General features: G+C 29.8%; 1 protein-coding gene across 3 annotated transcripts in view; it reads right to left on the bottom strand.

The window, feature by feature from the left end:
• Positions 1-13,361, bottom strand: part of LOC113378777 (chloride intracellular channel exc-4-like) — a 134,455-nt gene that overhangs the window by 20,786 nt on the left and 100,308 nt on the right. For all 3 annotated transcript variants that reach the window (XM_026619371.1, XM_026619370.1, XM_026619372.1), the window contains exon 2: positions 2,393-2,494. In XM_026619371.1, coding sequence (XP_026475156.1) covers positions 2,393-2,494 — 102 coding nt within the window. The remainder of the gene's footprint in view (positions 1-2,392; positions 2,495-13,361) is intronic.

Here is a 13,361-nt window from a genome sequence, read left to right on the forward strand (position 1 = left end):
TTTATCCTGACAAAGATGTAAACGATTTAAAACAGTAAAATTAAATTAAAAAAGCAATTTTACCAAAGATAAATAAATAGTTATTCCAACTCTGCAGTTGAATATTTCTGACGAAATACTAGATGAAGGTTATATACAGTGTTATCTCTGTAAAAATGTACTTGTTAAATTTATATTTTGCATTACTTGAATAATGTAGCTATTACTTCGTAAAATTCCTTTAAAATTAAAAATAAGAGATTTGACCTGTTTGCCCCTTTGACCTGGTAAAAAGAACCAGATGACAATTTTTTGAAAAAAAAACAATAAAAAAAAATTCTGCTATAATATGTGTTAGCTGAGTGTTTTACAGAACATAGTGAGATAATTGTTTGTTTGATATCAATTATTTATTGTGATATAATTAGTTTGGTTTTCACAATATAAATGCTCTAAAATAAGTCAAATTGGACCTTCGTGTCCCGACCTTCTCTATATCTTATTTTGACACACAATTTTTCAACGTTTAGAATAAATAATAGCATGCAGCGTAATCAATAGAATAATTTTGTTTTCATCGAATTTTATCTAAATCCCTTATGTTTTAAAGAACTACTTGTAATAATTACAATAGGAGATATCCTCTCAGATTTTTTCGCACATTTATAATCTGCATATCTTAATTGTTTTTATCAAAGTTTGAAAAAAAAAATACTGTGACTGACTGACCGCGGACGAATATATGAATTAGAAGTTGCTATATTTGTTATGTAACTCTATTAGCGCAATCTCAGTAAATGAAAATGAGTGCATCGACATCATAAGCAATTAATTTCGTGCAAAAAGAAAAATCTCACTTGAAGCTTTCAAATAACAACCGTGTAATATTTCGAATTCGTGTTGTGGAGTTGAAATTATTGCCGGAGACTGCTTTCGTAGTGTATTTATTATTATATTCGCATTTGACCAAGTTAAACTGTTGGAATTATTCCGAGCATAAACTAGGACGCCAGTGTCAAATGCTTCACGCACTACTGGATGCGCCTGGATCGAGTTGTTGATTGAGAAAATTAACCGAAGATGTGTCATTTCTCTTAGATCTTAGCTCACACTTTCTTCATTAGAAAACACTGCGTATTTATGAAGAGTGAAGATACGTATGTATATTATTAACTTTAACTGCGTTTTGCATATAAACATTTCCAGTATCTGTAAATAGCTCCATTCGACAGGATATGACTGGTCATTTCATTTTTCAAGTCTAATGTTGTATATAGTCAACTCTCCCACAACGCGGTACTCGCGGCCAACTAGTATGGAACGCCGTTTCCATACTACACGGTGCTAAAAAATCGATAACCGTTCTTTAAGGCCTTACTCCTACAGCGCGGTTTCTGTTCAAGAGTCCATAAGTTCTTTTCGCGCAACTCCTTTGAGTAACTCCAGTAACTAGATTTTCCAACAAAATTTAAAGCTTTTTCAAAATTTTGAGTTTTGGTACGGAAAGTTCCAGCAATTTGCATTGGCACTATGCCATGCACCACTAGTTATAATTTTTATTAGCAAGGATTTCATCCTTTGCAATGTGTCTGTATAAAAATGCCCGTTTATAGTGGCATGAGTTTTTGGTAGTGTCAAGGCCCTTTCAAAGAGCAAGAAATTCATTTTTTTTATTGGGAAGTAGATTTTTAGTTAAAATCTACAAAAAATACAAATTATTAATAAAAAAAATTATCATATCCTGATATAAACACATTATTTTTAGCTAAGAATTAAACATGGTTCTTCTAGCACGGTTTCCATATTACACGGTGCGCACTTGCCGCGTTATCGGAGGGTTAATTGTACCACCTTAAGTACTCTGCTCATATCAGAACGTACGATATATGTGGTTAAAAGCGAATAGGATTAAATGACTAAAAGACCTCTATTTGATGTTTTCCGAAATTAAAAAATAAGAACAATTTTGTGCTGATCCTAATATTTTCTTAATATATTTTTGTACACATAAAAATTGACCTATATTCATATGCTTGCCTAAATGAGCACACAAGTTTAAAAAATGAAGTAAATGCATGCTCAAAAATCTTTTAAGATTTTATATTTATCCATAGTAGTCAAAGAAATAATTTCAAAGATAAGATGAGACATGCTTAAAAACTAAAATTTATATGTTATTAATAATAATGTTATACTATAAGAATTACACTAAAGAGTTTTTATTTCGTATATAAAAATGTCACATTTCATTCTGATCTCCCTTTTCGAGTATTATATAGTTATAGTTTTGGAAAAACATTTTATAATTGATATTGTTTTATATTTTTAATTGATATAACTAACAGAACAATAATGTTATATTAGGCTACGTAATAAATTAACGTGTCTATAAAATTTTATATTTAAATAATACCTTTAAACTGATAGTTTTAAGTTCTGCTAGCAGGTACAAATCCATAAAATATTCTTGACAAAATAAACAAGCTCCTTTACGTCGACCATCTATGGTGGATGCCTATAAAAAAGAAAAAAATGTTATTTAAGTACATATTTTAATACATAAGTAGTATAAATTAATATTTTCCGAAATACACAAAAGGTTAAAAGGTAATAAAACTTTAAAACTTTTGCAAAAGTAGATGTCATTATCAGATATTACCCTTCCACTACACGCGTGAATATGTTTACCAAAACTACACACTACACGCGTCGGACTGTGAGTCCGCATTAGAAAAACATCACATTTTTTAAGGAATAAGTTTTTATATATGGATAATCTATAAAAAGTGTGTATTACTAAATATCTATATTTGATAAACATAATTATTTAGACAATCTGAATCTCATTGTACGAGTACCACAACGCGCTCTTTTGGACTGCTGCTTGCAACTTCTGCACCAGGACGTTTCCGTATGTACAGAATTTTCCTGATTCTAGTCTTCATTTGTCTAGACAAGCAAGAATGTTGGGCTCATTGAATTGTTGATGATTGTCTACTATTTATAAGAACAAAACGCATAAGTTTTCTTTTTGTCTATAAGTATATTCCACCCTTTGGTGTCATTATAATATTGGCAACATTCATTCTTTCTTTATTTACACAGAATGGAAAGCATATATTTTGTCAAATAACAAAAGTATCGAATTTCTTCTTAAGACGTAATTACACTTAAGACGTAATTTGCAGGACTCACGGTCCGCAAAACTCACAGTCGTAACGTATATAGACCTCAAAAATCCATAACATATAGCAGGATTTTGCAGGCAGCTCAGTAGGAAATGGTGTCAAAAAAGTTTTTTGCGGACTGAGAGTCCGCGCGCGTTTTGCGTAAGGTTAAATAACATATATATAAATTTTAAATTTTTAAAAGAGAACTATTTCCAGTCAATTATAACATTAACACTTGTATAGTGTTTAACTTACTAAAATTAACTAATTATTACTTTCGTTAACTTCAGGTATTATAAAATTCTTAATATCCCAAATTATAAGAGTTTGTATAATATATTAAAGGAAATTAAAATAAATAAATATGCAAAAACATATGTATAAAATTGTAATTGTGAAGTATATAAAATAGTTTAAATACATATAGATTTTTAAATTAATATTCTCAACTTCCGCTTTTCAAATGTCATTATTATTGAACAGATTATAACTCAGTCTTATAACCTAGTCAACTAAGAAATAGGAAGAAAATTGGACTAACATAACTAGTTAATTATTTCTAGTCGAGTATATCTAATGAGCAGGTAAATTTAGGTTTCATTTCCGTTATAATCAGTGCATTCGGAGCAATTGAAGTTAAAACGATAAACCAAACGCCTAATAATTAACCCAAATAAAGTCACTGTACTATATACAGTACAAAACTTTTAATCTGTTGCAATCGTCCGATTTATATTATTATTCATGAACAAACTGTAATCACAAGAATAAATATTACTGCAGATGCCTGTAGTTTTTATTGCGCTATTTATATTATTCAATATTAATTATAATTAACTAAGTTATAGTAATCGTAAAAAATCGAGAATATAAATTATCATATCTTTGCCTTTCAAATGTTTCTAAACATGTATGTGTGTGTACGTATAGTTGGATACAAAATTACTTCCACGATTTCGGGCATACGGATCACCCGATTTGAGTGATTCAAAAAAAATCGGATTCTTATTAATAGAAAGACGTGCTTATTTTTTTTAACAAAGGCAGGCCCAGCCGTTTCGTAGTAAAAAAGTGCAAAAAATGACAGTTTACTTTTTGAGAATACGATGCGTAGGATTTGAATGATTCACTAAACATTTCACTTGTATTGATGAAATAAAAATTGATCAAATTTTTGGGAAGGCAAGTCCAACAGTTTCAGAAATTCAGAAACAGTTTTAAAAAATGTCATTATTGGCGGTTAAATTTTCAAAAACTTAAAAAAAATATAAATTGCGGTACTCCTTATTACGGTTAACTTATTTATATATTCAAAATATTAACATCTTATCATACAAATCGTTGAAGTATGAGACAAACTAGTTGAAAAATAATAACTTTACCAAAAAAACTCAAGTCCTTCGACCCACATTGTTGTCTTGAATATTTCAATCCGACCACGTGCGACCGTATTTCATAAAATTACTGCATGCATACGAATCACGAAAATGTCAGACAATTTGCAATAAATAAAACAACGGTATTTTGCAGAATAAAAATATAACTTATCTTGAAACTTCATTCAGTCTAGATTTACACAAATCACGAATTAAAAAAGTTTTACGTCCACCTTGACAATCGCCGGAACAAATCGCTGAAGAAATTTACTTAATTTAAATTAGTCAATAATTAACTTAACTGAATTAAATTAAAGTTCTGCGATTAATAGTTATATCTTCTATAATATTGATTGACGTAATTTCCATGTAACGGAAATTCTTTAAAATTGTAATTAAAGATTATCAATTAATGATAAAATATAATATACCACATATATAATAATATAATATAAAATATACCACAAACGGCATTGGCACTGTGAACGATATTAATCAAAGTAAAAACACACATACAAATTTTTGAAAATACATATTATTTTCTAATTTATTTGACATAGGGTAGAGCAGAACTTGAACGTCCGCGAGTGCCATTTTGTACAAAACAAGCGAAGTATAGAATTTTTCAAAGATGATATTTTTAAGTAGGGGGTAAAAGATGTGTAACCAGTCATCACCTCAATACTTACGACGTCGCTCAGAAAAAAGACGGAAATGCATCAATATTTATAACAAAAGTTTTTTATTTTTGTGCTCTATTTAATTTAGGATACCTGAATATAATTTTTAAGGACACGTTATTTTTTTTTTGTAAGATGTAATATTATTTTTAAATTAAATTCAACGTATTTTTTATACCTTTATTAAAGCTTACATGTGTGATGGGATAAAGAGGACGAACTAAACGTTTACATTTGCAAAAGTATGAACAATAAGTAAAAAAGTAAATAAAAACGTAAATTTTGTTAAAAAAAGCAATTTCACAAAAAATAAATTAAAAAAATAGTTATTTGACCTCTGCTGATAAAAATTTCTTTTGAAATACGTTATGATACGGAAAGTTCTAGCAATCTGCCTTAAGGCACGATGCTATACACTAAAAGTTTTCGATGTTGATTGGAAAATGATCAAATATATTCACTAATCTTATTAAGTAACAGTGATGGCACAATCGTCTATTTCTCGCAGTAAAACGAATAATACATCGCCGCTTATTAGCAATTATGTTCTATATTAAGTAGTTCATTAGATAGTGGTTCTATTGCACTAGTAGAGCGTTCTGAAATGAATTTCTCGACAGGTCATTTGCATATCATAAGCGCTGGCTAAACGGATACGCCCGGCCGGCGTATGAAAAACGAAGCTAGATGCATTTTCTCTCGTATATGAGATACCGTTACACCTAAATACTGTGCGGTTATGATAAAAACTTTTTGCTCCGATATCGAAACGAAACACAAATCACGCGCGTCCAAAACCTCTATGAATGATTCCGCACTTGCAAATTTGTATTAGGCCACCATTATATAAGGTAGGGCGGGGCTCGAAAATCCAATTTGAATTTAAGATAATTATACTGTCTAAAAAAAATAAATTACATCGAAACACACAATACGTGTCAAACATACAACTATCGAACTATGTCCAGTAAAATTGCCAGTTAATTCATAATTATAGAAATGTTTTTTTACTATTTTTCTAAAATTATCATCTGTCCCTTTTTACCCCATAGGCGGGGTGGTAAAATGGTCAGCCACGATGGGGCAAACAGATTCAATGTCTTATTTTTAATTTTAAAGGGATTTTACGAAATAATAGCTAAAATATTCAACCAATGCAAAATATAACTTTTATGGTTGCATTTTTTATAGAAATAACGCTGTGTGTAGCCATGTTCTAGTATTTTGTCAGAAATATTATTCAGAGTTGAAATAACTGTTCATTTAATTTATCTTTTGTAAATTTGCTCTTTTTCAGTCAATTTACTTCATTATTCACTATTTTTTATTGTTTACACCTATGCCAAGGTAAAGGTTCAGTTGGTCCACTTTACACCACTTGAAAGCTCTTATATAAGTTATATAAAAAAATAAAACAATACATCTTATAAAAGATAATAATAATATAAAAAAATTAAATAACGTATACTTAAGTTATATTAAGATCTCGTAAACTAAACAACAGTGCTCACAACTAAAAAAAACTAGCAACAAAAGAAAAAACCTTTGTTATGGATTTTCAAATAATGCCGTTTATCTCCTAATACGGTTGTCGAAAGAATCAACGTCATGGCTAGTTACACATCTTTTGCCCTCTGCTTTCAAATATAGTTGATTAAAAAATAACTAACCTTACTTGTTTATGAGATATCGGTGGTGAACCTTTTTACCCGCAGACCTTTGAGCCCGGCTCTATCTTACTTATATTACCAATTTTTTCGAAATTTCTCTATAACATTTAAAAAAAATCTGCTTTATTTACATAAGTATATTCTAATTATTTATTATTCTATTTTTTGTGTATACATTTCATTGCATAATCTTGAGTTCAATGTTGATTATCCATTAAGACTCTTAATTTAGGATTGTCTAATGATGGGCCTTAAGAGGGTATTCTAGTGTAAAAATTAAAAAAGTTTAACTATCTATGTTTATGGGTACGAGAAGGTTTTTGAAAATTTGAATTATTTTCGGAGATATAGGCATTTTACTGACTCGGTCTACAAACTGGTTTGGCTTCACGCAAAACTTTAATTATGCGTTTTTCTCAGAACAGACTTTTTCAGTACTGTTAACACGATTTCTCGAGTTGTACTCGACCGATTCACTTGAAATATTCAGAGAGTCTTGTTTATAGACATATTTTTAAAAAAATCGAGAAACTCAAAAAACAGTAAAAAAACACTTTTTCACTCATCGCTAGTTCGGGCGATTGCGACATCATTGTAGATTAATAATCTTTTTATTTTTTGCATTTCCAATGGCTAGGAGGGCTGAAATCATGGCAAGACTGAGGTGCCAATTTTTTGAGACCACCCCCTTCATCAGCTGCCAGTTTTTACAATTTTCAACTTTTTTATTTTTTAATTTTTGTTTTGTATTTTAATAATATTAATAAACAAGTGGTAAAAAAATGGAGAGTAAAAACATTCTTTTACGACACTTTAAAAATGATCTAAAATTCATCGCTCTACACTGGAATACCCCCTTAATACATCGACAAAGGTATGTTTTTTCAATATATCAAAATCATATTCAATATCATAATTTCCTTATTCATGGCATGCAAGTCCGTATCTCGGAATTAGAACTATGTCTATTACAACCATTGCATGCACAATTAATAATCTTAAATATCGCGTGGCAGATCGGCTGAACTGTTGCGAACTGTTTTGAAGTTTACAGTATGATTAAGACGAACAATGGACGATCAAAGCGAAATGCAATTGATTGTTCGGAGAACATGACATAAATTCGTATCCTGTGCCCACAACGATTACAGCCGAGAAAACCAACAACACCAATGTTATTTGTTACAAGCTTAAACTAAACACACGCGTTTGCGATAAAGCTCACGAAATATTCGCATACTTGAGCAGAAATTAAAATAGTGGGAGAGACCGGGTACGTTAGTGTCAGTCATCATAACAGCTAAACTATACTGATTTGGAGATAGGGTCCAAAGGGAAAAATATAAAGTGATTTTGTATGAACAAGCTTCCATTACTGCATTGAGTCAGCGCCCTACACCTTAACGCGATTTGTAGACCACGCTGCTTTTAAAAAGTCAAAAGTAGGTTTTTATTAGATTATTTGACTAATAACTGTTATTAGCTTACATGGCATCGTGCCTTAAGGCAAATTGCTGGAACTTCCCGTACCAAAAATTTTGTTTTTTTTTTCAAAAGATTAACATTTTTGAAAAAAAATTACTCTGATAAATTAGATTTTTGAGAAACTATAAATTTTTGACAAAAATTTACTTTTTTTGAAAAAAAGACTTTTTGAAGAAAAGTGTATTTTGAAATATTTTGAAAATTCTGAACTTTTTTTCAAAGCAATCGTACTGCTTTAACTGCATAGAGACGAAATATCGAAGCGCGTAAGCGCCGCGCCGCCGTCTAACGGATAAGCATTGGTACGGAACCCATAGGAATGTAAACAAAATTTATACTTATTGTTAAAATCTCTATAAAATATCTGATAATTTGATGTGCATATGTCTAATGATCATTTTTGACCGCCAGATGGCATTTTTTTTTTTTACTTTTTATACTAGATCTCAGAAGCCGCTAGACCTGCCTTAATGAAAATCAGTTCTTCATCTTGTTAATACAAGTAAAATGTTTTTTGAATTATTCAAATCGGACGCTCCGTTCTCTTACAAACTGAGTTACCGTTTTTGGCACTTTTTGCCCCATATCTTCGGAATGGCTAGACCTGCCTTCGCCAAAAATTAATCAGATCAGCACGTCTCCTTATCAATACGAATCGAACGTTTTTTGAATTATTCAAATCGCTTCATCCGTGTTCCCGAAATCGTCGACGAAAATTTGTATCCGAACACACATACACACACGCACACACACATACACACACACACACCCATACATCCATTTTTTCTAAGGTATGCCAAAATATTCAGAAACCTCTGAAACGTAAAGATATATAAAAATTTTCAAAAAAGTGGTATAACCGTATCCAGTCTCCCCTACTTCAAAACATTGAACAATGTCAACTTTGTTTTTAATCAGATCTAAAAACGTAAAGCTTAATTCACATTTTCAGTTTAACCGCTTATGTATCCGAAAAATATACCGAAAACATTATTATTTAAAATAACTCTATGAAGAAGTTAATGTTCAAAATTTTCACCAAAGCAAAATCCACAAAACTATACTAAAAAATGCCATTAGTAGATATGTTTCAATTTCAACAACCTAAATCATTTGACTAATATTTTTACAAACAAGTTTTATTTTTTAGTAATATTACACAAAGGATTTTCCGGAGTTTATAGGTTAACAAAAGCTTATAGAAATATCTTCAATCCATAATATTTATGATTAGTCAATTTCAAGAACAACCTAATAATATCTTTATTTGGTCTAGTACTCTGAATGTGGTGGCATTCAGAATAACACTACTGAATAGAAACTTAAGAGGCTAAAATCAAGGTACCTAATTAATGTTAAGCTTAAAGTAACTTGATATAAAACGATAGTTTAAAATAAGACAATTTCTATTGATTTTTTCTAATTTCCTACGCATATTTTATGTGTAGAAGCTAATTTTGTTTTAATCCCTTGATACCATGCAGTGGAAATGTGGGCGTTCTTATCGGATTAGGATGTACGTTTAAGTTGTTTTTCTGTTTTCGTGCTGTTTTTTTCTAGACTTTCAAAAGATTACTTTGATTTTCTCATTCAAAAAATTGACAAAAATCAATATGGTTTCCTCCCTTCATCAAATACACAAGGTGCCCTAATAGATTTGACTAATACCATCAGTCAGCACCTTGAGGAAAATATGCACACAGTTGCAATTTTTATTGATTTACAAAAAGCTTTCGATACAGTAGATCATGGCATATTACTCAATAAACTAATAGATTTGGGTGTAGAGGGTTTGTCTTACAGCATTATCAAAGATTTCCTCATGAAAAGAGTGGTAAGGACGAAGGTGGGGAATTTCACAAGTGGAGGATGTAACATAACCTGTGGAGTTCCACAAGGTTCTGTATTAGGACCTTTATTGTATCTATTATACACCAATAACCTTAAAGACGCAAAATTAAAGGGAAGATACATATTATATGCAGACGATACAGCGATAGTATATGCGGATAAGGATAAAAAAAGACTCGAAGATATTATAAACACGGACATGAAAATATACACCGAGTGGCTAACTGAAAATAAACTAACAATTAACATAGATAAAACAAAATACATATATTTCAAACATAGAAAAAATACTGAGAACACTAAACTAAAAATTGAAGTAAATAATAGAGCAATAGAGGAAGTGGAAAGCATAAAATACTTAGGACTGATAATAAATGAAAAACTGACATGGACAGACCATATAAACAAAATAAAAAGAAAGATAGGAACATTAACAGGGGCATTGAAAAGGATCCACTCTTTCGGCAAAAAAAATAAAATACTAATTCTTAAAACGCAAATAATACCTATAATTTTATATGGCATAACAACATGGAGCCAAACAACTAAAGCAAACCTAAATGACATACAGAGAATAATGAATAAAGCCATAAAAATAGCATATAATTTACCACATCTAACACCCACCAAATACTTGCAGAGAGAAACAAATAATCATTCACTAAATAACATAATTGAAATAGAGAAATGCAAACTAATACACAAAATGAAATTTAACCGAATTAAAACAAGTGCAACAATAGACACAAATCAAGATATACATGAACACTACACGAGACAACACAACAATTTTCACATTGAACGCAATAGAAAAAAGAATTTGAGAGAAAATGTCATATGGAGTGCTACCAAAATATATAACGAATTGCCAGACTATATTAAGATGACCAATGATAATGAAAATTTTAAAAGAAAAATAAAGAAGTACTATATAGAAATTGAAGACAAAGAAGACTGAAGAGTTATATATATAGATATTATATTAATGGAATAGATATTATAGTCAAATGAAATGTAAATATTATATGAAAACTGTTTTTCATAATCTCTCATACCAGGCACCTCTGTCTGACTGAGATATGAAAATAATGTATATATGTAAATAAAAAAAAAAATAAAATAAATAAACATTTTACGCACTATATTTAATTATGAAATTTAGTAAGTGATATTTTTTAAAAATAAAAGAAAAACTTTCTATTCGAGTGTAAATTATTATGATTGACAAATTCTAGCTTGACATGTGCCATTACTACCCAAAGTGGCGGTAAATAAAATAAATGCCAAACATTTTCCAAAATTTCCCAAATCTATAATTATATAATACGTTGTATATTTCAGAGAAATCTAACTAGGCTACTGACAAAGTGCGCTAAACGCGATAAGTAAAATGAGAATCCATTAAATTTACATCCAAATATTTCCAAAAATAAAATATTTCCAAATCCAAAAATAATATACATACAAGGTGTCCCAAATTTCTACGCCAAGCCGAAACGGAGTGGTTGTAAGTATAAGCTTTTAGGTGCAAAGTAGAATTTTCGTGAGAGCGTCACCATTTTTGGCTATTTTAATTAATGTTTATTAATTTTGTTCATTTAAATTTTGGACCTGTAATCGTAAATACCATTTCTAGAACCACGGTAAAAAATAATGACAATTGCCAAGTTTTACAATTGTCAAGAATTAAACTTGAATTTGAAACTTGAAATAAACATTTTGTTGAACTATGAATTTAAAATTTAATAAATTGGTCGACTTTGAAAGGTCTATGTTTAGAAGAATGCTCTAAAGTGTGTTGGAAGTCTCATCAAAAGTTGACGGCATTAGGATTGTGAAATAGTGAAATACTTTATAGCTTCATAATAAAAAAATTGAATGAAGAAATAAAAACCTAAAAATAATTGCACCTAAATAATTTTCAGACTATATGTGACATATTTTTGCCTAATTTAGTTCATGATAGCTATGATCAATACTATAAACCCGTTTCGTCTTGACGTTGCGTTCTGAGATACTCTGCATGTACCCAAAAAAATCATTACCGTTTATCATTGATTCATCTGATTAATAGATCTATGTGCAATATATGAAAGAATAGGCAATATATCATATCTCAACTAATTCATGACATCAAGACAAGGATACTTAGCAAATATAAATAGCGATATAATGCTCCATCATCATCTACTACGACTGCATGCCATTAAAACGAAACAAAACAAAACAATAGATATTATTGCAAGTCAATTAGGTAATAGAAAATAGTCTGGGAAGTTCTAAGAGTCACCATATCAAATAAATATATCCTAGTCGAATAAAATCATTCATCGACAAAATTGGTTTATTTTTAATTATTTAATCTCTTAAATCTATAATTATCTATTTACCATGTCACTATTTTATTGCTTTCTATATCTGGTTTTCAGTACTTTATTTGTATTGACGATGTGAAATGGCAAATTTGAGTTATACAAATTGTTATCCAGTACCTTATTGTAAATTTATACAGCAAATTTTTATATGGAACTTACAAACATAATAATCATTTCAAAATTAAATTTATTTTGCAAAACATAGTTGTACAATATAGAAAATGATTATTATTTATAATTTATAATGAAATATAATAAACATACAAAATATAATTTAAAGATACACCAACATCGTGTTCTGTACATATTGAACTTGATTATATCTACAATCTACATATAACATAATGTGATATCTATTAAAGCAAAGGAAAGAAAATTGACCAAACGAATCACAAACCTTACAATTAGTGTAAAATTTCTGGAGAAAAAATAAACATAAGTATTTTTATAAAATACAACTCGGTTTCTGTAGAAATAGAGAAACTGTGCAAATGCAAACTATTTATAGACGTTTGGCAAATAAATAAATGCCCAGAATTTAAATCTCCTGCTTCCCTGAAGAGAAGACCTGCCTGCAATTGACCCTAAAGAAAGATACAGATACAATAACTTGAAGCATGGTTATGAAATACCTGTGTATGTATTTGGAGTACAAATTAACCCGAACGCAACACATCAAGATTAAAATCCTACAAATCAAGCTCAAACCCTAAGAAATCTATTGGCTTACAGTCAGAAATGAGAAACTCTCGCTATCCAATAAAATTCTGCTGTA

This window comes from Ctenocephalides felis, unplaced genomic scaffold, assembly GCF_003426905.1.
Source record: "Ctenocephalides felis isolate EL2017-DRISC unplaced genomic scaffold, ASM342690v1 CF-g0.4_SCAFFOLD_01886, whole genome shotgun sequence".
Lineage (NCBI taxonomy): Eukaryota > Metazoa > Arthropoda > Insecta > Siphonaptera > Pulicidae > Ctenocephalides > Ctenocephalides felis.